The sequence below is a fragment of the Festucalex cinctus genome, chromosome 11 (assembly GCF_051991245.1).
Source record: "Festucalex cinctus isolate MCC-2025b chromosome 11, RoL_Fcin_1.0, whole genome shotgun sequence".
NCBI lineage: Eukaryota > Metazoa > Chordata > Actinopteri > Syngnathiformes > Syngnathidae > Festucalex > Festucalex cinctus.
The window spans coordinates 25,596,379-25,621,501 of record NC_135421.1 but is presented as its reverse complement, the minus strand read 5'-3'; the positions used below and the strand labels follow the sequence as shown (position 1 = coordinate 25,621,501).

The 25,123-nt window shown below is 38.1% G+C and overlaps 1 protein-coding gene across 3 annotated transcripts in view; it reads right to left on the bottom strand.

The window, feature by feature from the left end:
• Positions 1 to 25,123, bottom strand: part of fign (fidgetin) — a 67,078-nt gene that overhangs the window by 22,300 nt on the left and 19,655 nt on the right. For 2 of the 3 annotated variants that reach the window (XM_077537703.1, XM_077537704.1), the window contains 2 exons: positions 9,443 to 9,683; positions 8,667 to 8,804 (listed from right to left, as the gene is read on the bottom strand). In XM_077537703.1, the coding sequence (XP_077393829.1) occupies positions 8,667 to 8,691 (25 nt within the window). In that variant the 5' untranslated portion in view covers positions 8,692 to 8,804; positions 9,443 to 9,683. Of the gene's footprint in view, positions 1 to 8,666; positions 8,805 to 9,117; positions 9,179 to 9,442; positions 9,684 to 25,123 lie in introns of those variants that run through there. The other variant, XM_077537705.1, reaches the window with a different exon arrangement.

Here is a 25,123-nt window from a genome sequence, read left to right as displayed (position 1 = left end):
TTGTTAAGGACCTCCTTTGCTGCCATCTTTCCTGACCACGAGGAGTGTAATTTCAAGTGAATAGTCATACATACGTCTGGATGCATAACAAAATTATCACATACAGTATATGTATATTTACAGCATTAGAGTGCATATTTGTCGATGCATATTTGAGTGTATCTGTCAATATATTAACGATTTGATGGTTTATTAAATCGGCACAGCAATGAAGAAGACTGCCATTTTCAAATTGGGAGATAAAAAGGTTCATTTTGGTCAGCCAGTAGGCTTGATCTCTTAAATATGTATTTATATTTACATAGAGACATGTTTACATATTGACACCTTCTTAAAACAATCACTCGTCATTTTTTTTACAGATTTTTCAGGGAAACAAAAAAAATTAACAAACCATTTGTATCATGAGGAGATGACTTACGCAAAAAAAAAAAGAAGGAAAAAAAGACGCAATTATTTTAAGAGGGTGACGATATTGTTCCATGAAAATATGAAAAGCTGAAGTGAGAAAGCCACAGATTTGTTTGCATTGCTAAATTCTTACGTATGCCACACTTATTTGGTAGAATTTTGTGAAGATATTATAATGAACGCTAAAAACAAAACAAAACTGTAATTCAAGTAGATAAATCAACTGTCAGTCATGTTAATTCATGGTTCATTTGCATAACCTGTAAGACATAAACATTTATGTATAATAAATCTGATACTGTTTATTGTAACAGATGAATGTATTGCTTGTGTTAGTTGAAAAGTGCATGGGAGGAGGACCTTGAAAAAATAATCACATATTAAAATCGCAAACAGGGTTGAAATTGCAGTTACATTATTTTTAAAAATAATTCAGCCTTAGTACCAATACCCTGAAAACAGAAAAATGAATTTTGATAAACACTTTTCAACTGCAATAGTCAAGCCGTTATCAAAGAATGTAAAATTAATGTCATTTATTAAATTAATAATGAAACGAATGAAAAGAAAAATAATGTGGACATTGCTATGCCGGCAATGTTATGATTCACAGTAATGGCTGAATTTTTTAATCAGTGATGGTCAAGGTTTTCAGCTATAAATTTCTATGACCACTCTTTAATGAAATTAAAAAGGCTTGAGTACATACAGTACAGTACATGCTTTAAAAAAAAAGACATTAATTACTTTTTCCCAATGAAATTCTTATGAGAGCCACTTCTGCAACATAAATGCTTAGATTGGCTTGTAAAAAAATGTCAAAACGGACTCGTTAAATTCAATTTGACAAATAACGAAGAAACATGAGGCCAGTGATGGTCGCTTCACTCGTGCTTGCATATGCACCAAATATCAGCATTATTCAATAAACAAGTTAATACTTGCATATATGTTTCGTAATCACTGAGTTGCATATTCCAATATGCAAACGACGACATATTGTGCTAGAGCAAGATAAAAACGAGTGACATTGATGCTACATTAAGTCCGCCGCACCCTTCGTCTGCAAAAAATTAATTCAAAGTGAATTTCCAACCAAAGTTGAGCTTCTATTCAATTTGTCGACGTGAAGCCAGGGGTATCGCTCTCAGGCTTGCGGCTTGTTGAAAAAGAGTTCCAAACACATGCTAGCAGGACTTGCATATAATGAAGCTGACAAGTGTGGTGAAATAGTGATGTAATAGCCTCCGCTGGCGCACGAGCTTTTCAGTCCGGCTCCGAACGGCGGCCTCGATTGCCAGATTAGTCCGAAACCATATTGTGAAAACACAGGAGGAATTTCAATACGGCCAAATATTGAGTTTTCTCTTATCCACTTGTGAAAGGCTTACTGCATTCTCCCAATACAAAACTCCCCAACAGCATGCAATAATGAAACACCTTGGAAGAAGGACAGAGGAGGAGAGGAGGGGAGAAAAAAAAAAAAAAAAAGGAAAAAAAAAAGCCTCCCTTCACCAAGGTTACTCAATGATAAGCAACTCAGGCGCACAATGATGGCAAAAAGAGCTGGCTATTATCAAAAGTCACTCAAGTGCGGATTCTGAGCGACTGTAAATAATTTGGACAAATACCTTAACCTCTTTTTTTTTTTTTTTTATGCGCGTCTTTATAATGCGTTCAAAACATTCTTCATTCAGCGCACAATTATTATTGTATTCCATTTGAAGCACACGTTTCAAACTCGGCCTCGTCGCGCGCCGTGTAAACATCGAACAAAAGCGCACCGAGGTGACGAAACAGACGATTTCGGAAGGGGAGGAGACAAATGAAACCTGGCTGGCTTGCACCGAGGAGATGATAATTACCACCTTTATGAATGCACATGAATCTCCCCCATTAGAAGCCTCAATGCTAAACCTACTTTGGCACACCTGGGGGATTTGTCTATTCTGGCCAATCCCCAGAAGACATTCCGCTACCTTGACTCCTTCTGAGACGAAGAAACATCTCGAGTAAAAGGCAAAGCGCCAATGTGGTGACAATAAAGCAACTCGGAGCATGTTGCTCTCACGCACCAGCCCGCCATGTGCAAGCACGCTACACATCACGGCGCGGATGGCAATAACATCATGGAACGTGCGCGGCAAAGATTAGCCGCTCATAAAAACAAATAGAAGGAGACAGAAAGGGAACAAGACATTCGGTGCACCCTCAAGGTGCTTGTGTGGGGGAGTGGTCGGCGGCGGCGGGGGGGGGGTGACGAGCACAAAGAGAAACAGACGCACTCGGGCTCGTAAAGTGCATGCAAACACATTATCAATGACGGGATCATGTGCGATTAAAATGGAATAAAAGGGAGGGAGACGGTGAAATATCACGGAAGTCAAACAGCTTGGAGACATTTTCAGTCAGCGTGTATTACAATTTCCTTCTCAAATGTTTCATAGTTTTACATAGCAACAGTTTAGGACACCGGGTTTTTTGGGGTTTTTTTTTTTGGGAAAATGCATTAAAAATTAAAACAAAAAAACAAAAAAACATGGGTGCCGGGTGAAATTAACCAATTTCATGATATTTGTCTGAAAATTACTGTAAAATCTCATGATAAACACAATTTTATTTTTTTATGGCACAATAAAAAACTAACAAAAAAACAAACAAACAAAAATGGAAAAAAAAAAAACAGACTTAATACATAACCGGATGAAATTAACCAATTTCATTATAGTTGACTTATAGTTGACTGAAAATTACTGTAAAAATCCCATAATTAACACTCAATTTAAAAAAAAAAAAAAAACGCAACAAAAAAAAGGGGGCTTAATACAGTACCGAGTGAAATTAACCAATTTCACTTTGTTTAAAAAAAAAAAAAAAAACATACAAAAAAAAAACAGAGGGCTTAATACAGTACCTATAGGCACTACCTAGGCATTAAAAAAAATTATATATATATATATATATATATATATATATATATATATACATACACACACACACACACACACACAAACGTAACTCAGTGATTCACATACTATAATTAAAAGTACATTTAAAAGTATTTACAAATAGTTGCAAAGTAAAAAAATACAAAAAAAGATAAAATTATTTAAAAAGACTACAATTTAAACCTGGATTTATCACATTTCCACTTTATTGGTATGTTTCAAATCTTTTTTTTTTTTTTTCCCATTTATATTATTCACTTTAAGTATACTAGCAAATCGGGGGACCATATTATACTCAAGTACAGAGAAAACAAATAAGGGTTTATAAGGGTGACTTTGTGGGCACCTATTATACATGGGATTTTGCAGTATTATTTCTCAACTACAGTTATATTTTTGTTCAAATATCAATTCCAGCAATGTATAGGAATAGCCAAGAGGTGCAATAAACCTGCTTCTCCACCTGTTGCCATTCATACGCGTACAACCGAAGAAGTCATGGCTTCCTGTGAGTATATTCATCTTTGTGTTCAATTAAACAGGCCAAATGAAACATTTTTCCACCGACTGAATCAATCTGTGAGAAGATTGAGAAGGCGTCATTTCAGTATTCCATCTTTATGTGACATTTGTGTTGGTTTTCTATTGCAAACATGAACATAACACACGAGAACAAAGCAGATTTTACGTGACTTCAGACGAGAGGGAAATGCCAAAGATTTACTCTTACAAACTGTTGTCAATGTTAGCAAAGTGGCAAGAATACTATCCAATCAGCAATGGAATTGATTGCGACATCCATAAGCAGTGTACACATCTCTGTCCTGGCTGCTCAGCACAATCTGGTCAACGCGACTTGGAAGTCCTTTTAACAAGCAGAAGCCAACTAAATAAGATGAAAGCATAATCGCTCATGACTAGCACAAACATGAGCAGAGAAGAATGCATTTGGCAAACAACAATATGCAGTAACAACCTTCTCCAACAGTGCATATGTTATAAATTTGATCAACAATATAGTTTTGAACTCTACCGCTCTACCGTGGTAACAACATCATATCTGCCTCGGTCGGTGTGAAAATGCCTCCAAGCACGTCGGACCACAAAGCTGGAGAAGCTGCCAGCACCATTTTTTTTTATTTTTTTTTATTTATTTATTTATTTTTGCCAGCTCCGAGCTGTATATACAATCGGATCGCAAAACACCAGTACACTTTTAACTGGCTGGAACAGAGCTACAATGGAGAGTAACCATCTATAAACAACACATTAACACCTAAATTACTGTAATAAGTGAGAAAATAATAAAAGACAGTAAGCACACGGCAGGTCCAAAAATTGAGAGCAATGTTTTTTTTTTTGCTTTGTTTTTTTTTTTTTTTTTTTTTTTTTTTGCACCATTGAATTGATTAAAATTTTAAACTTAAGTTTATAGTACAGTATGATACACACAGTAACTGTTTTATGATTTTTAGGCACACATCTCGAAAGAGCTATCAGTTACAGACACACAAATTATTCTAGCAATAGCTATAAACTAAAAAAAATCCAAAGTATTATGTAGTTTTGTTACCACATATCTCAAACCACTGCCTGAACGGTTATTAAAAGGTTTTACGACGGCGACGCGTGAACTCAATTTACATTGTTTCCTAAGAGTCCCAGAATGGATTGTGCGTCGACAAAACGATGCAGCGAGAATGACTAATTAGGCAACCTGGTTTGTTTTGTCTGCCTAAATCTAAAAAATCAAATGCCGCTCCTCTGAGAGAGAATATAACACGGAGACATACAAAACGGATGCAGTTTAGACCCTATGCTGTCACTCAGAAGACAAATAAAAGAGTGGGGTGGGGGACAAAAAAAAAGTGAGTGGACAGTTGCATGTGTCTAAATGAGATGGTGGGAGGGGGAGGGGGAGGACGGGGAGGAAGGGGGGGTTAGAAAGAGAGGATGTCAAGGATTCACGGTCCTTCATCTTCGCAGTAGAGCAAACACATCCCTCAGTGTAGCAACAGACAGCTGCCTCCACTTTCCGACGCGGCCCAACTTTAGATCACCGCAGGAATTGTCAGCGTGCGCGCACATAACACGGCGAGCGGCCACCGGGGAGGAAACGAGCGGCCATGTCGAAAGAAAGCAGGAGGAAAAGGCGGCGAGGAATACGTTGATGTGTGGAGTGTCACGCTCCCACCGGGGACCTTTCTTTGCGCTTTTTTTTTTGTATAGTCAAGCCGGCCGTTTAACATCTTTAAGACGACAATCCAGCACTGATCTCACAACCATGCAGTCAAAGGGCTTCATGTCAAACAGATCCATCTCCAAAGATGAACATTGTATTGATTTACAACAGCAACAACGACATCCCAGGGGCTGTGCTTGCTTTTCTTTTCTTTTTTTTTTTTAAATTACACCACAAGGTAATCACAAGCTTGTCACCATTAGTGCACATCCATGGAGTGTCAGTGTTGATGTTTACAGCTCCCTTATAGCGACGCTGTGGGCCGGCGCTTGTCAATTTACACCATCACTAATGGTGTTACACGCTGCCCATTATGGGCTGATCGTTCAGAGGGGGCTCAGACGCCGCACGGGAAACACGTGTGGCAATCAAGTCTGAGGTGGAATCAAACGCGCATATAATACAGTAATTCGTCTATGATCACGTCACATATGCTGGGTACACCTACACAACACAAAAAAATGGCCTTATAGGTAATCGTTTGCAATATATTTCTGTTCCTTTTCAGTTAACATCGAAGAATATTGTTTTATATTATATTGTCTTTTTTTTTTCTTTTACAAATGAATGTAATAAATATTTTTCTATATTATTTTTATTTTACTTTATTTACTTTTTTATTTTTCATTTTTGCCATTTAGTTTATCTTTGACAATTTTCTACATTAAAGTAAAAAAAAATGGCAGTAGTAATATTGTATTGAATTGTAATATTGTAGTAGTAAAATTGTAGTCATTGGATGAACATTTAATCCAATTATACTTTTTTTTTTTTTTTTTTTTTTTTTTTTTTGCTGCTGCATTGGATCTCAGTTGCACTTAACACTGGGGACAGTGAGTCCATTTTGTACATAACAGATTTTAAATGAGAAATATTTTCTAGTACTGTACCTCAATTTCCACACATACAATATTTGTTTATTTAGCTACACAAGAGTGGCAAAAAAAAAAAAAAAAGTAAAAAAAAAAGAAACACTTCCATACTTGATATAACACACTTGTGTGATTACATGTTGTGGCCACAAGTGTAATTGCATTCATTAAAAGCATTTCAGGGAATTTAAATTGCAGCAAACTGCAGGTTTTGCACATAAATAATAAATATGTTAATAAAGCATGGAGAGAAAATGACATTTCTTCTCTCCTCCACAAAGGTGCATCCTCTATTTTCTCCAAGCGGTTCGCGTCAGCTTCTTGTTTCTCGTTTAGCTGCAGCGTTTGAAAGTGTGAACGCGTGTGACATTCAGCAGAGTGGGGGAGATGAAAACAAGGGGCGAGCGCTCTGTCATCGCGTTACGCCGCCGAGCTTCACATCAAGCAACAACTTGGATTAATATCTTCATTTCAGATGTGACGCGGCTGTCATGCACACTGGAGGTGCCTTGAGCGAGGTTAAGTAAGGACCTGTCACCTCTAAACACTACAGGGACCCTCGTAACCCCCCCCCCCCCCCCCCCCCCACCCCCACCCAGTACTTGTGGGCTGGCTGGACACTTCATTAGGTACACATGGGCGCTCTAATTGCACCCAACACGAGAGCTGAATTGACAATGATGCCTGTATAAAAAAAACAATCATTTATTAATAAATGCTACCGTGGCTGTAGTTTGCAGTGGTGTGGAACTGCACTCTATAAATAAATAAAAGGTATAACAATACCAAAAAAAAAAAAAAAAAAGTCACGTCCAATACAGTGCAGTTGTACACCACAACAAAAATGAATATATTGTTGGACAGCAGCAATCTAAATTGAGCATTATAATCTCTTTTGAAAAGGTGGAATTTGATATTATGCTTAATACCGTGGCCGCTAAGTGTATTATGAGGTACTCAATAATTGGGATATTAAAAAAAAAATAATTGCCATACAATGCACTACTATTTTGGATTACCTTACATTTTGTATTATATTCAACATTCTATGCGCATTTCCAATTACAAATGCAGGTAAAAATTACTGGAGAGAAAAAAACAAGTATGATTTAAAAAAAAAAAAAAAGAAGAAGAATCAAGTACAGCCTCAATAAAAACTGAACAACAAATTTAAAACCCACTTTACAACAACACATTAGAACTAAACACTCCAACATAATGGATGTACATTTTTTTTTTTTTTTTTCACGTCCTCACTGAATGACGGGTGCTGGAATGCTGTTTTTGTTTTTTCAAGAGGAATGAAAACATACTTGAGCTCATTGCTGATGATGCTAATTTCCTCTGCAGAAGCAGGCGGAAACATGCAAATGAAATGTTGGAATACAATTAAGTGCTTTTGGTCGATGGAGGTGGACGTGGTTGACTTTGGACAGACTGCTTGCTAAAGCACACAACTTTGTGCTCACTTTACGTGCATTTACTGGTTTGCCGTAAACACTTTACAGTCAAATCAGCAAAATATGCTTGTGTCTTTTTTAAATTATGTATCTTTGCAAAACTCTTTCATTTAAATATGTAAAAAGTATGGATGTATAATTCATGCATCAGTGTCAAAAATAATACATGAGCACTCGATACCTTTGGTTGTAAACTTAATTTTAAGCTAGCTTTCTGTTGTATGTTTTGAATTCGGAAACTCATATCATGCATGCAGAGCACCTGTAATATTATAAAGGTAATTAATTTCCCCACAAACTCAAGCATCTGTTTGAATTACACCAAATACAAAGTGTCCTTCAAAGCCTATTTGTTTTTTGAAACACACGTTAAAAACGTCCCCTATAAATGATTTCATATTAATTCTACATACGTGACAGTAAGTGATTTGCGAGCAAAAATGAGAAAGGAAAAGTTGAATTGCAGCAAGAGCAGAAATATAATTAAACGTGGTTCTAGTCCTTTAGTCTTCCTAATGAGCTGTACTTGGGTTCTAATTGATAGTGTCACATCTATTGATTAGAAATGGAACATGACTTTCCACAAAAGGTCTCAACTGACACATTTACGTGGGGGGGGGGAAACTTTGAATGCACACGTACACAAATGCAATCCTCTTTTTTTTTTTTTTAAGGCTATAAAGATGAAATAATAGCACAGATAATAGATGTGAATTTCAAAAGAGGGACATACCATAAAAGCTGGTGCTCGTAATCATGTCTTCACGCCTGGAAACGAGAGGAGAAGGAAGACAGCAGATTCGCAACGTTCACCAGGTGGAATTCCAACGGCTTGCTTCTCATTGCAGCCACACGAGATCTCCTTTCACAACTTTCACACAAACACACACACACACACGAATGATTTTTTTTTTTTTTTCGGCTCCCTGTTGTGTCCACGCAAATCAGCGTGCATGCATGCGAGGAGGAAGAGGAGGACAACGAGGATTTTTTTTTTTTTTTTTTTTAAAGGAAGAGGGCTGCACAGGAGTGTGACACTTCTTGCAAGAGCCTGACGAGACACACTGAGGATGACATGAGACACACACACGTTCCTCATGCCGCCCATTCGAGGAAGCGCCCCCCCCCCCCCTCCTCTCCCTCCTCCCCTTTACTTTTTTTTTTTTGCAAATAGATAACCGTACTTGCAAACAGTTGATCTCGCGAGTCATCGCGTCCCGACGCCTTTAAATGCGTCAAGTTTTTCGTCCGCTTCCCCCCCCCCCGTCTTTCTTTCAAATCAACGTGCGAAAACTTGTTGTTTCAACTTATTCAAATGCAGACGTGCGTCATCATCCTGCAAGCCGCGTCGTCTTGTCATGCTTTTTTCTTTTTCTTTTTTTTTTGGAGGCGATGAAAGCTGCATTCGAATAGATGGCAACGGGGAAGGAGACTCGCGTGTGGAGCGTGTCATAATAAAAAAAAAAAATATATATATAAATATCACACGGAGGGAGGATGGAGGCTTACCTGTGTAGGTGACAGGGCGGCTGCGGGCTTTTACGCGAGCATCGATCCGAGTGCGGAGGTCTGGTCGCTGTCGCGGGGCGTTAGAGGCTGCCCGAGCCGCGGCTCGACAGCGGAGAGCATTCCAAGTTGCTCGTGCGAGCGAGACTGACCACTGCCTCTGCCATGTTGGAATTCCAAGCCCTTGGACAGCTGCTCGGCCGACTGGAGGGGAGGCAGGCGCGCTGCACACTGCGCATGACCGCTGCAGGAGAGAGCCAAATTCAAAGAAGAGCCCCTCTAATGAGCTGCGCGTTCACGAGGAGACTCGCTCGCCGCAACATTTGTTATTGGCCCGAAAGCCGTTTTCACATATTGATATTCTAATTACTAGGGGTGTGAATTGCCTAGTACCTGACGATTCGATTCGTATCACGATTCACAGGTCACGATTCGATTCGATACCGATTAATCCCGATACGAATTTATAAGTCGATTGTTGCGATTTTTTTTCATTCAAATTTAGAAAATACTAATCAGTAAGCTTGTAGAGTGTAAGATTTATATGAAAATGTATGATTTATTTATCTGAAATTTCAGTCTTATAGAGGTTGTAATCTGTTTCATGTTTGAACAGCATTAAAATAAAATATTAAGGCTTAATGTTCCGTTCATATAACATTCTTCCATGCTCAAGGTGTGAATCCTAACCCGAAGTTAGACGTTTTGTTGAATATTTTTCCATTAAAAATGGAAGTTTAAAAATCGATTCTCACACACACACACACACACACACACACACACACACACACACACACACACACACACACACAAAAAAGAAAAAAAAAAGGCAATGATGATAAGACGTTGAATCGGTAAGACTACCGAATGAACAATTCAGAGCTCTTACAAAAAAACAAAAAAAAAAAAAACGATTTTTTTTTTTATTGAATCAATTCGAGAATCGCGCGATGTAGTATCGCGATATATCGGCGAATCGATTTTTTTTAACACCCCTACTAATTACTATTGTATGCACACATTGCACTGGACTTTAACTGTCTCTGTATCACATAGGGATAATTGTGCATTTACGGCTGTCAGAACAACATTGATTACCAAATGAGACCAAAATAAATCATTTCAAAACATTTCCCACCATGAATGTGCCCTATAATCTGTAAAGTTCAAATGTTAAAAAAAAAATAAAAATAAATCTACCTGCAAAAGTGTGCACACCCTCTTAAAACTGGCAATGTGGCACTGTTCAGAATTTAGCAGTAACATTCCAACTCAGAAGGTTAAATGTGAATCTGCACACACCTGCGACCATTTAAAGTGCATCTGACTAAACCCAAGCAAAGTTGAAATGTTCTAGTAGGCTTTTCTTGACATTTTTGTGGTTACAAGCCGGCTCTCAAGAGCATCAGATGGATCTCATTGTTCAAAAGTATCAGTCAGGAGAAGGGTGAAAAGGAATTCATATGGCATAAAACAAAACGTGGAACACAATTGAGACAGTCATCAAGTGGGGTGGGCGGAGGGGGCGTTGAAGACAATAATGACATTACCTGGACATCTCTCGAAAATGTACGAAAAGATGAGAAGAAAATTGGTCAGGGAAGCTGCAACATTTGAAAGAGCTCCAACAACCACACCTAGCTACATTTTGCAAAACCATTTAAAATCTCTCAAATCAGGTGGGGAAAAAACTTTCAGACACCTGCTATAGTAAGCAAGACAATTTTTAGGAAAGCTTACCAGAACATCTAAAGTTTTTTGGGGTTAATCAGTCACTTTAGATGGTGACTTTTCTTTTTAAAAATAAAGTGATACGATCAACATATAATGTGACAATTAAGTCCCACATGTTAACATTAATTATCACATTTTAACATGAAAAGTTTCACGTTTTAATGTGGTAGGCCTAAGTTTTGTGCCACACATGAACAATTCTACGTTAACGTGGTAGGTTTCACGTTATAAATATCACATAACATGACAAGTTTTCACATTTTAATGTGATAAGTTTCACATTTTAATGTCATGTTAGCATGTTACAACTTAAAACATAATATGCCAGCGCATTAATTCTCCTCTATAGATGTCAAAAATACATTTTAGCTGGGTAGGCAGTTGAATGAGTTAAGTTTCACATAAAAACACCAAGTTTGACTTGCAGTTGAAGTCACTGTTGATGTTCTTTTTGTGGTATAAATCGACGTTACGAGCTGCATTACTAGGCTGCTCTTCTGCTATGCTGACAAGTGTTGAAAAAATACTTAAAAGAAGACATTTAGCGCTAGCTAGCTAGCTTAAACTACGCTGCTCTCCTGCTATGCTGACAAGTGTTGAAAAAATACTTAAAAGAAGACATTTAGCGCTAGCTAGCTAGCTTAAACTACGCTGCTCTTCTGCTATGCTGACAAGTGTTGAAAAAATACTTAAAAGAAGACATTTAGCGCTAGCTAGCTAGCTTAAACTACGCTGCTCTCCTGCTATGCTGACAAGTGTTGAAAAAATACTGACAAGTGTTGAAAAAATACTTAAAGACATTTAGCGCTAGCTAGCTAGCTTAAACTACGCTGCTCTCCTGCTATGCAGACAAGTGTTGAAAAAATACTTAAAAGAAGACATTTAGCGCTAGCTAGCTAGCTTAAACTACGCTGCTCTCCTGCTATGCTGACAAGTGTTGAAAAAATACTTAAAAGAAGACATTTAGCGCTAGCTAGCTAGCTTAAACTACGCTGCTCTCCTGCTATGCAGACAAGTGTTGAAAAAATACTTAAAAGAAGACATTTAGCGCTAGCTAGCTAGCTTAAACTACGCTGCTCTCCTGCTATGCTGACAAGTGTTGAAAAAATACTTAAAAGAAGACATTTAGCGCTAGCTAGCTAGCTTAAACTACGCTTCTCTCCTGCTATGCTGACAAGTGTTGAAAAAATACTTAAAAGAAGACATTTAGCGCTAGCTAGCTAGCTTAAACTACGCTGCTCTCCTGCTATGCTGACAAGTGTTGAAAAAATACTTAAAAGAAGACATTTAGCGCTAGCTAGCTAGCTTAAACTACGCTGCTCTCCTGCTATGCTGACAAGTGTTGAAAAAATACTTAAAAGAAGACATTTAGCGCTAGCTAGCTAGCTTAAACTACGCTGCTCTCCTGCTATGCTGACAAGTGTTGAAAAAATACTTAAAAGAAGACATTTAGCGCTAGCTAGCTAGCTTAAACTACGCTGCTCTCCTGCTATGCTGACAAGTGTTGAAAAAATACTTAAAAGAAGACATTTAGCGCTAGCTAGCTAGCTTAAACTACGCTGCTCTCCTGCTATGCTGACAAGTGTTGAAAAATACATTTAATAGAAGACATTTATAGCTAGCTAGCTAGCTAGGTCTCTTGCCAGTGACCTGAACCAAAAAGAATTGCTTTGTCTCGTTCTGCTGAATACATAAGCCAAACATATGTTTCTAGTGTGGCAGCAATAAGCGTCTAACATTGTCGAATTCACATGCATAACACATTCCCAGTACAAGCAGTGAACTGAAAATTGTGCTGAAATATATTTTTAATACACTTCCACAGATAGGTGGCCACGATTTTACATATGACTAAAAGGCACTATATTATTATTCAATATTTATTTCATTCCTACATTAGAGTGGGACATTGCACTGGCTGCACCTCTTCATTATGTGTCCGTGGCCTTGACAGAGGGAGGTAATCTCTTCTCCTTTGGGGAAGCAATGCAGGGAGACCCTGGTTAGACACATGATATGAGCATCGGCACCAAAAGTCCCATTATGCCTTCTCATATCCATAGCCAAGGCCCTAAGAGTGATGCATTGATTCAACCTCCACCACTCCCCTGGCTGCACCATGCTAATTCAAACTCGATGAGGTCTTCGGAGAAATCCGACGCCGCTCGTTCGGCTACTCCAGATAAAGAGCTGTCCGGCGGTAGGTTCTATGTTACTAAAATATTCTACGTCACTTCTTCAGTGAGCGTTTTGACGTCAGCGGCAGATTGTAAAAACAGAAATCATTACATTGTGCTTCTGCAATAATGGGCCAAGTGAACCGTCGGCACGTGCGAGAGCAGCCTGTGGAAATCTCGGCGTGCTTTTTAGAGGTCACGGTGAAAAACAACAGCAGTGCATTTCCAGGTGTAGCCACAGCCATTGTCTGCTTCCTCATATGGGCATGTTGAGACGGTGCCTTTGTCCTTGTGTCAGCAGGCAGGACATTCTAAATTATTTTGCTCAGCTGCCTCCCTGAACCCTTGCTACAGCACGTCAACGCACACATCACGCCGACACCCGCACATACCGATTCCGAGATCACAGTTCATGTCCATCACGAGCTGAAATCCTGCCCGGGAACACGTCAAAAGCTTGACGATTTGAAGGAGGATATTAGTAATTGTTGTTTTTCGGAGGCACAATTATGCTTCCGACCAATCTGACTGATGTCAAAATTGACCGTTTAAGTGAGTAACGCTCAGTGTTTTATAACATTTAATTTAAAGGATGGGCATAATAATCGATTAGTTGATTAAGTGACCGTTAAGAATTGTGCTAATTGTGTGGAAGTGATCGCCTCTTGAAGCAATTGAGGCAAAAATGAAGTCTACTACTTGGATGCAACCAACCAAAGCGCTGATGATTTCACAGTAGAATAGAAGCCTCAGTTCAGAACATTTTTATACAAAACACACATCAGGAGGTAAGACACATTTGTTTTTATTTACGTTTCCTTGTTCCTCGACTCGTTTCGGGAAAAATTCACTCATGAAGCCGTCGTGATTGTTGGTGAGCAACAAAATTTATGTTATTGTGATGTGGTATTCTTCTCAAAACCACAAGAGGCTCAAAGGATAAACAACAAAATAACCCGGGAGATGGTATGCCAAAAGCATACTATGTGGAAAAAACTAATTAATGTGATGGGAATTATTTAAAAACAAACAAACAAAATCACTTAACAAAATACTTAACAATATTCACAATTCTATTTATCAGCCTACCAGTGGCTGAGTAGAGAGGTTTGTAGTCTTAAATAGGGCTTGGGTGTCGATTCTAATTTCCTCAATCAATTCGATTCCGATTCACAAGAGATCACTTCGATTCATTTTGATTTTTTTCCAATGCAATTCGCTTCACTTCAATTCAATCTGATATCGATTCATGATAGCACATCAATTCGTCTGAAATGACATGATAAAAACTCTACAAACATTAAATTCCAAAGTACATTTTGCGGAGGCAGTAACTGGTCAAATGATTTAATTTATTATTAATAAAAGTAACGTGTTATCATCACTTATGGGGCATATGCCACGGAAGAGGCGGGACTGTTTTTGCACATCAGGTGAGGTTCCGATTCGGTTTGCGACGCGTGGGCTGCGCAACCCAGACCGGAACCAAACTCACGTGCAAACTCACGGAGGTCGGAAGTCCCGCCTCTTACGTGGCATATACCGCATTGTGTTACACAAACGTTGACATCAGCAAGGATGAGATGAAAATATTTTCATAATCTAATTCAATAATTGTACACATCAATTTAAAACATTCTGAATTGTCTTAAAATGCAATAATAAGTCAGGTCTTTCATAAATGCAAGAAAATACTTTTAAATTCATGTCAACAATAAAATTTAAGAAAACAGTAAGATACAACAAACTTCTTAAGAATTTAGAAAAACAGACATAAAATAATTGATTCATGGGTTTATGAATCAATTTCAGGCTTGAAAGGGAAAATCGATTCAATATCAATTATTATTATTATTTTTTATTTATTTTTTAATACCCAGCAAGTACGTCACATCACTGGCTGATCGCCGCTTAAAATAATATCCACACCCACGGCCCAATATATGTTGTGATTTAAAACAATAGTTAACATCATTTACATATGTATGAAATGGCACATAACTACTCAATTGAAATAGATAAAACTCAGTTAAACGACTACACATTTTGACAATTTTTTTTGTCATAATTGTGTATAATACTATTTGAAAAATCAATTATTATTAAAAGAAATTGTGTTACTTTTGCCATAATTTTGCACCTTGTACAACGTGTGTACAATAAGTGCATATTGTTGTTATGTAAAGTGTTTGTTGCTATAAAAGTAGAGTGAAAGCAACTCTTGGCCATGAAATCCCTTGCATGTTTTTAAAATATGAGGCAAATGAATATGATCCTAACTCTCTCTATGATTTAGTCCTGAAAAAGACTCATTTCTCACATTATTTCAAGATGCGTATCCAAGTGCGCCCATCTACCCGGACTTGAAGTCTTAATAGGGCCAAGCTTTGCAGTGAATAGAGCCCACGGAGGATAAGCTACTAAATCTCGCAATAAAAGCAATGTGATTTACAGTAAATTCCACAAGGCTGACAGTGCCACAGCTGAGGGCATAAACATTCCTTTCAGTGCCTGTGCCTCAATTCTGTCCGCCGTGAACTACAATCACGCAGGCACGCCGCTCGGCGCCGCTGACTTTGATAAATCGCCAGGAAGTCTTACTGTTGGCACAAAACTACAACTTGTTCGCTCGCATTTCTGCATTTGTCGCCCCCCCTTTTTAAGCGCACGTGCAAGTGCAGTCATCTGTCATTGATTGATTAGCTACGGCCAAATCTCATTTTGACTCACATTTCACAGCGACTGTATTATTTATAGGCGCTCTATCTCAAGGAATGGGCTGGGTTTTGAGTCAACGTGGTTCCCTATTTACCTGCAGCACAGGTATGCAAGTCCATTCCATTACTTGACCTGACCACCAGTAAACGAGATTAGAAGTGGAAAGCTTTTTGTAGGATTTCACTCGTAAAAGCAACAATGTGTAACAATTTTACCTGTAAATAGCTTCAAAATCATTTTGGTGTCCACTTGTCACTCTGCCGCTTCCATGAAAATATCTATGTAAACAGCGACGTTTTGCTGAATTTAATCTACTAGATAATGCCATTTTTGTTTCCCATTGCTTTGCTTATGCTGCACTTCGATGTTATGTGTTAGCTAGCTAACAGCCAATCAGATCCGACACCGTTTTGCTTACTGCGATTAACTCCTTTGCTCCCAATAACGTGCGAATACGTTTTTTTTTTGTTTTAAGTGTCCCAAAGACGTATTTATACGTTGTTGTTTTTTTGGTGTGTGTGTGTGTTTTTTTTTATGCTAGAGCATACAGAAGGCTTTGATGCAGCCTCTCAACTGCAAAGAACGGTTGCAGAAATGGTAGTTATTACACAAACGGCCAGCAGGTGGCAGCAGAGCAAAGGAGATCAACCAGGACCATCTAGGAAAAAAAACTAAATTACTTACAATTTTGAATAGATTTGTGAAAACTGTTGAAACTTAGCTATATTCTAATGCTAATTGCTGCAAAACGGAAACAGATAGAAACATACTTTTTTCCTGATGAAAGAAGAGACTTTAATCTTTCTTTTGATAGGTTCCATGTTTTTATAGCAATAGAACACAATATTCTGTGGGCCTTGCAAAATCAGATATGATATCATATGCCAGATGAGCAGTCCTGTCCTGCCTATAAGCGGAGCAAAATTTAGACTTAGGACACCTTCTATGTTAGCATGGTGCTATCAGTGCTGTTGGGTCAGTGTAATACATATTTTTTAATATATCTAGAGACATAATGGGATAGAATAGATGAGTTTTTTTTACCCCCATTTGACGTCGTTAGACTCTGACCAAATGACGTTTATACAGTAGAACCCGTGAATTTGTCCAAGTCAGAAGTTGACCAAAATTGACATTAGCATATCGTTCAAAACATCAAAGATATTATTTCTGGGCATATTGCCAATTCTTCAACATGTTTTGTTACTCCAGTTAATGTCTTTTGTTGCTTTTACAGAGGGTCAACATCTTTTTACACTTATGTGATAACCAAGAATGTTAAATGACTGAAATCATCGCCGCAAAACAACCTTTGTCATTTGCAATGAGAGTAAAAGCAGACTGTTTTTGCATTTGTGACAGTTTTTTAACTGTCAAGATTGTTTTAAACGTGACTGACATTGACAGTGTTGCCTGTAAAGTTCATGAAGTTTTTATAATAGTGACCCTGGAAGGAAACATTTCTAATTAATTCCTTTTGTGAAAAATGCATTGAAATGAAAAAAAAGAAATGAAACCGAAGAGGTTGCGCTGCATTCAGAAGTGAATGTGTGCAATCATTAAAACGCATCTATTTTGAATGTGATAGAATTGGTTGACAAATCAATATGGAAAAAGTGGTTTGTATTGATTAGTCTTTTGGGTAGATCCATTTTAATTAAAATGTAAGAGTGCATGGCACTGATAGCAACTGTTCCTTTTTTTTATTCTGTTATTTTTAAAGGCACGGCTGAGTAATGCTTGCATGGTATTATACCTTGAGTACTGAATTAAAGCTGGGGATACATATGATGCATTTTGTATTTCAATAATGGACATAAATAATAATTTAGTTACGTATTTAAAAAAAAAATGGTGTGAATATGAACAACCGTGCATGCATTTTAATCGAGGCACTTAAATGGTAATTATTCCACTCAGCCTCAAACGTAGGTAACAAATGGAATTCAATCAGTGTCCGTGCATAATGATGGTCATTAGGAGAAGGAAAATAATAATGACATCCTCTCTGCATTAAACCTGGAGACACTTTACACAATGATCCCGCCGCCGTTATTGATCTCCATGGAGATCGGCAATTGTCACTTTTCTGCATTATGCTTGAATGTTAAATACAGCTCATTTTGTTTTCCCGCAAAGTGTTTCAGCCCGGCGTTAAATGTTTCGTTCCATTGACTTGAAATCCTTGCTCTCATTTGACATGATTTTAATTTGGCACATTGTTAAAGCTGCCTCTCTGGTTCTCACATATTTTTTGTTTAAAAAAAAAAAAAAAAAAGTAAATAAACACCACTTCTGCTTTAGTTATAGTACAATGCAACAGTTGAGAAATTTATGCGACTATGAATTTAGCAGCGACTGTTGCCACCCCCTCGTCAACACCTTCATTATGGTATCAACATAAAACTTAGCAGTGATATGCCAAATGGTTGAATCAACACTATTTGCTAATTAAGGCTCAGGGCTGTATCCCTGTGCCAGATTTTTAATGCAAAACCTAAATCCATTTTTATCAACAACTATACGTGAAATTCCAGTCATCGTGTTTTGTCGATTATCCCAACAGTTGCTTACACTTATCGTGCACGAGACGGCATGAATTGAGGCTTCTCCGAGACAGCCACTTGGTCGAATAATTAAATAAGATCTCCAATCAAATGATCCATGATTTGCATGCCGTCTGCTGCCAACGAGCTCCATCTGTTTGGCTCCGAGAGCTCTGACACTCTTGCTCTTACGAGTGAGACAGCAATAACGTAATTGTGGACGTGACAGCTACACCAGATGATGCAGGGACTGTTCAAAAGTCTGGTCCAAGACATACTGTACAAGCTCTGTGTCATATGGTCGGCAAGCATGACAAAAAAAATAATAATAAAATAAATGGCGCAATGTCGAGCTCCTCTTAACGGCTACGTTGTTTCTTTCTGCACACGCATGCAACATCAACTACCTTTGCAACACAAAGTTAGTGTAAATAATTGAATAGCAGGAAAGCGAGCGTGGAACGGGAGGTGGGAGTGAAGGACAATAGTACTTGTGCCAGTTTGGCCGGGCGCCAGTGGGCAAGGCAGTGCTGGACTCAGCTCTCGGAAGCAGGCGCAACTCAAGGCTGAGTCAGTCAAGACAGGCGTCCCCGCTTTGATGGGTCTGTCATAGCAGGCGGGGTCTGCCTTCACTGAGGGTTCAGGTGTTCTCCATCAATACATGCTGTCAGGGTGAACCTTAATGAGATCCAGTACAAGAGCCGCATCAAGGATAATCAGAGAGTGAAGCGCCTCTGTTCGCGGGGTAAAGCGAACGAGCCCGACTGCCAAAAATGAATTTATGTGCATCACTGACATGTGATATACTAATTGCCGATTAATACAGTCGTCCTGATTTGATCGGTATCAGGTGAAAAAAATAATCCTGAAGAATAAAGATACTGAGAAAAGGAACAGCAATAGCTTAGTTTTATGTTACACAATGTACTATTTCGGGATTGTGTGGTGGTGAGAAAAAGATGAGAGGCACAGAAAATTAACTGTTGTATCGGATCAGGACTCGGTAAACACTCAAAATCATGTTACTTGGACTCGAATGCAAAAAAAAAAAAAAAAAAAAAAAAAATGTAGTCAGGACATCATTAACCAAAAATATTTATTTACTACAGTAGCTATCTTATCCTATCTATCTATCTATCTATCTACGTACATATCTATGTATATAGCTATATCTACAGACAGTATCTACCTACTGTCTATTATCTACGTATCGACCCAACTATAACCGTTTGAAATATCTATCTGAAGTATCTATGTATTTATCTATTTGCAGCATCCATCCATCATTAGTATCTATTTATAGTACCTAGATTGTCTACAGTATCAATTTCCATCCATCCATCCATAGCCTGTCATGTGTTATGAGGAATTTAACTCAAACCTAAGGCAGAAATTAAATTAACAGTGATGTTGTAAATACCGATACATTTGTTTAAATGAAACTAAATAAATAACATTAACTTGCACAACAATCTTTTTTTTTTTAAGTTTACCAGCAGCATCTAGTCTAAAAATCAGTGATTATAATCCAATATACCTCATATCAAATTTGATGAACATTCTATTTAGCTTTCATTTCTATACGGATGCAAACACAACAAAATCCAGACTTCACCCCTGGTTGTGGATGTGAAACGTACAAGTAATTTAAAAAGACAACCAAGTTGCCCCAACAACAACATTTTCCGTCAGGCACTCTCACTCGTCCAGGATATCGCCAGAGCAACACGGTGATATGAATTAAATGTGAATAACATCGGAGATGCTACCATGCCAACCCTGTGTAAATAAAAAATAAAAAAATCCACTTGTTATGGAAAAACTTCAGATTCTCTGTTTGTGCTTGTCTACTTTACTTTTCACCAACATTGGGCATCCTATTCTCGCAAAATGTCAAAAGAGTTTCGACAAACAGCAATATAATACAATTAGTATTACACTGGCATATTGTTTGGAGTAACATGGAAGTGAGACAAGATGGGGAATATACTTATATAAAAAAAAGAAATATAAATGTTGACACTGCATTAAATAAACAACAACGCAAACAATGAGCTAACAACACTCCATTCACACCCCGCTTTGCCATATGCTTACTTATTGAAACTCTTACATGGCAAAGAAGAGAGCACCACTGTATTTCTTCAACCAACATATGCAAAAGAATCACTTCAGGACAAGAAAAAGAAAAAGTTTATTGAAATTGGCTAGTGGCCAAAGTGGTTTTCCCTCTTCACCACACAACTAAAGTAATGTTTAAAACAACTTGTTTTTTTTTTTTTTTGTGAAATTTCTAAAGTAGGAGAGCAAGCATTCTATGTAGCTCAGCTTTGTCGCAAACTTTGAATATGTTGTTTGTTGCTCATTTCCAAAGCAGTAGGAGCAGGCAGGAGAAACATATGTAGACAAACCCACACAAGTCGCAACTGGTGCGCAGGCCCTGCGGAAGATTCTCTTCCATCGGTAATGGCAGAAGTATAGAAAATTCAAGATGCCGCCGACGCACTTTCATCCGTTTACTGAACGGGACATACAATCAAAAAATGAATACACTCGTAAGATGCTGCTGTAGGCCACAACTAACACTCGGACGTTCACACTAAACGGTCAAGCCAACTCCAGCTCATAAAGTCACTCACAAGGCCACGCCCCTTACGGCATGCACCTAAAACACAAATACAACAGGAAGTACAATAATGGCAAGTTTTTTTTTTTATACTTTCATTATATTTTTTACACAATACAGTGATGTTTTATTTAATTGCTGTGATTAATATAAATAGCATTACAATGGAAAATATTGATCTAATATACAAATAAATTCTTTTCTGGTCTTCTTCGCAGAACAAACTAAACTCAGGTATCGCTGTATTCACATTTCATTGAGCAGTTGTTTTTTTTTTGGCATTCAACAGTACAGTTGTTGAATCTGTTTGATCAAACTTTGAGTCAAGTGAGAATGTGAATAGTAATAAAAACAAAACAAATATAGATAACAACATGAAGACAAAACGCATGAGTAGTTAATAGCCTGCGGAGAGTTCCACTCTTATTATTTCTTGATTTTTGAGAAGCCTACAATAATTTAGTAAGGACCTTCGTCTCGTAAAAAGTTTCAACACTCCAGGAGCATTCAGTGCCTTTATTTTATTTTATTTGGTGTCTGCCTTTGAGTACCATCCTGACCACAATGGCCAAGGTAGATTTTGTTTTGTACAAAATGAAAACGTTGCAATGCCTTGAGCTTGGTAACTGTTCGCAAGTCTCTTGAGCTTGTTGAATCCGATTCAAAGCAACCGCTTCTGCCAACAAAATTGAGAAAAAAAAAAGAAAAAAAGAATCCCGGATCTATCGTTTTTCTTTGCAACATGGTAACAGAATGCAACAAAATGAAATGTTTTCAATAACTTTATCTTAAACGTCTTATGATGAAACTACCAAATTTCAAGGACAATTTGATACGTTTTTGTAACAAGAGCTAGTTCAAAAATCACCTTTATAAAATGGCAAAAATTGGCGCACAACTCCAAAATAAATGTAACATTTAAAAATTAATTTCATTATTTTAAAAAAGTCTTTTATGGGTTTTCACAATATAGTTACTGACTTAAATGACCTTGCATGCGGGAAAGGCAAGTCACAGTATTTAATGCAGTTTTTAGACGTTAATGAACGCCAGCAGAAGAGCAACAAAGATCATGCGCACGCAGAAGCTGCTGTGAACTCAGCTCACGCCCAGAAATTCACATGCAGGTCCAGATCCCGCCTTTTAAAGGTACATACACAAATATTACAAGATAATCTTTTGTAATACATTTTATGTTTTTGTTTGTTTGTTTGTTCAACTGATTTTTAATACTATATTAATTATTTTAACTATTTTAAAAGTGTGTGAGATGGGCAAAACTTTATTATTAAAAATTCATACATCTATGGTGGATTGAGAGGTTACACTCAACCACAATTAAGCATCGTTAACTTGTCACGGTAGAATTTTTCAAACCACTTTTCTGTGTCTACGAATCAGGCAAGCAATGCAACAAAAAGTGTGAACGCCTCGCAAGCTTTTATTATCCAAATCAAATGCTGATTGTGGGAATCCTCAACATGTCTCCCAGGATCCACTCACAGCCGGCCGACATAAGGAAACCGGACTCCTCCACGATTCAAGTTGCCTTCATTTTGCCAGGCTTTCGCCTTTCCAAACAGCGCCAAGACTTCCTGATCGGCTGTAATCCGCCGCTTTCGCACACGCGCGAGTCATCGAGAGCGATGGAGTCCCTTCTGTTTACTCACTCCAAACCAAATGATCTTTCACAAGGAGACCACTTCAGTTGTGAAATGGAATTTGCCAGGGTGTTCTATTCCAAGTCTATTTCTCCCTTGGCTTTACCAATTCCCAAACCGGGTTCAGTCGCTCACAGATAATGTCTGTGAGGATTGAGCCGGGCTCCTCTGCTGTTTTAATGGCTCGAGGGAAAAGGCATTTGACAGAAGTGCGCAAAAAAAAAAGAAAAGTCCCAGCACATACACACAATCCCATTTCTATTTAGTCAACACAATATATTAGTGAGACAGTCTTATGTCAGCATGCTATTCATTTAACATAATTGTACTAATATGGTGATATAAACTATAGTGCAGACTGTAAAAACACATATAATTTACTTCATAAAACAGCAACTTACTCAGTCGCATGTTGGAATTACAAGGGAATAAACGGGCTGATGGCTTTATCTCCTTAGCGGGTGACAGTGTTACTGCTTTGCTTCGTAGTTATGATAAATGGTTGTTGTAGGAGGGCTGCATTTACTTTGTAGAGTCATTATGAGAATATTATGTATGAGAAAACAGCCATTAATATTCATTATAATTGCAAACCACCGAGCTGAATGCTGATGCGCTCAGATGCCGACACAGGACACACGACTTTTTCCCCGGCCTGTAGTCCTTCTTACATCCGTGCATCAATACGTGCGGCAGAAAAGTCATGGCGATAGACAGTAAACGCCCCTCTCCATTGTTATGTTCCAGACCACCCCCGCAATAAGTGAAATCTGTGATATGGAATCACCCTATATACTGTAAAATACTCTCCAGGCATATTTTTATAGAACTTACAGCACTTCCTATTTTTAAGGTCTTTTAAAATAATACAAAACAAGATTTAAATACCTAATATATTGAGAGAGAGAGAGAGAGAGAGAGAGAGAAATGGATTGCACAAAAATATCGATCAAGCAGTGTAACAGTGTGCCAATCCCTCTTGTGTTTATAGTAAATCCCTGTTTTCCAAACTAACGAAACCTATCTCACAATATACATCACTAATCGTGCCCAAAGATGTACATTGTGAAATAAACATCAACTGTCACTTTCTGTAGGCTTAAAAAACAGGATTACAGAGGATAAGGTTCAACTATTTTAAACAAAAACTAGGCTGAAATCCAGTACTTCCGGTTTCGTTCTTCTTCTTTGAAACGTCTCAAACTAAATAAGTGTGCCGCCATCTATTGGTTGGACGTGAAATGTGCATCCAATGTACAGGAGAGTTAGACCAAAAAAGTGGAGAGGATTTTACGCTAATCCAGTTTTTACCTTGACTACGGAGCGGTCATTTACTCCTCAGGAACAGAAGTGTATTTGACCCACTTTTGTCGAGTCTGGTTCATAAGCTGAACTTTTATTCTCTAAAGGATAAACTGTTCTTATTGCAATACATAAGAGCCGTGATTTTGTTGGTGTCTGGTAATTGGAGCCTTTGTGAAGGAAGGATCACTGATACATTTCCCAGTCTACGTGTGAATGAGGCTGTAAAGGTCAGCGCCTGTTCGAGCCTCCATCCCCCAAGGGCCCTCAGCAGTAGGGGCCAGAGAACACCACAAACAATTAAACGTGTTGCTCCTCGGCGTAGAGCAGCCGGACTCTTGTCGGCTGGTGAAGTTTTTTTGTTTTTTTTCCCCTCTCGCTACCTCCGTGAGCTGCTGTTGGTCACTCTTCACAGCAATAATCTGTAGGTCTGAGCAATCAATACGAGCGCGACAGCCTCAGCCTCCATTAGCGCGGACATCCCTGGAGTGCGTGATGTATTCAAGCTCATGCACACATTCGCACGGGAGGGCACCAAAACGTGGAAGGCGAATAAATCGACACATTAAATACTCCAAATGTACTCACAAAACATATTGTGATTAAAAGGAACAGCATAGTGATTGCACCTACAAAAAAAAAAAAAAAAAAAAAAAAAAATCAATGTGAAAAATAAAATTGCCCATTTACACTAACCTACTTTTAGTGCCCTGTAAAACTGTGGCGAGCCCACGCGCTCTTGTGTTAGCTTTAGCGCCAATGTCATTTATAAAAAGCGTTTAGCATGTTAGCAACGGTATTTTGTAACATGATTAACTTAAAACCATAACAAAAATAGATACAGAGAACATAGGTTAGAATTAATGAGTTGTTTGGCAAATGGTGAACAATTCTTCAAAAAAAAAAGAGGCTTCAAGTTA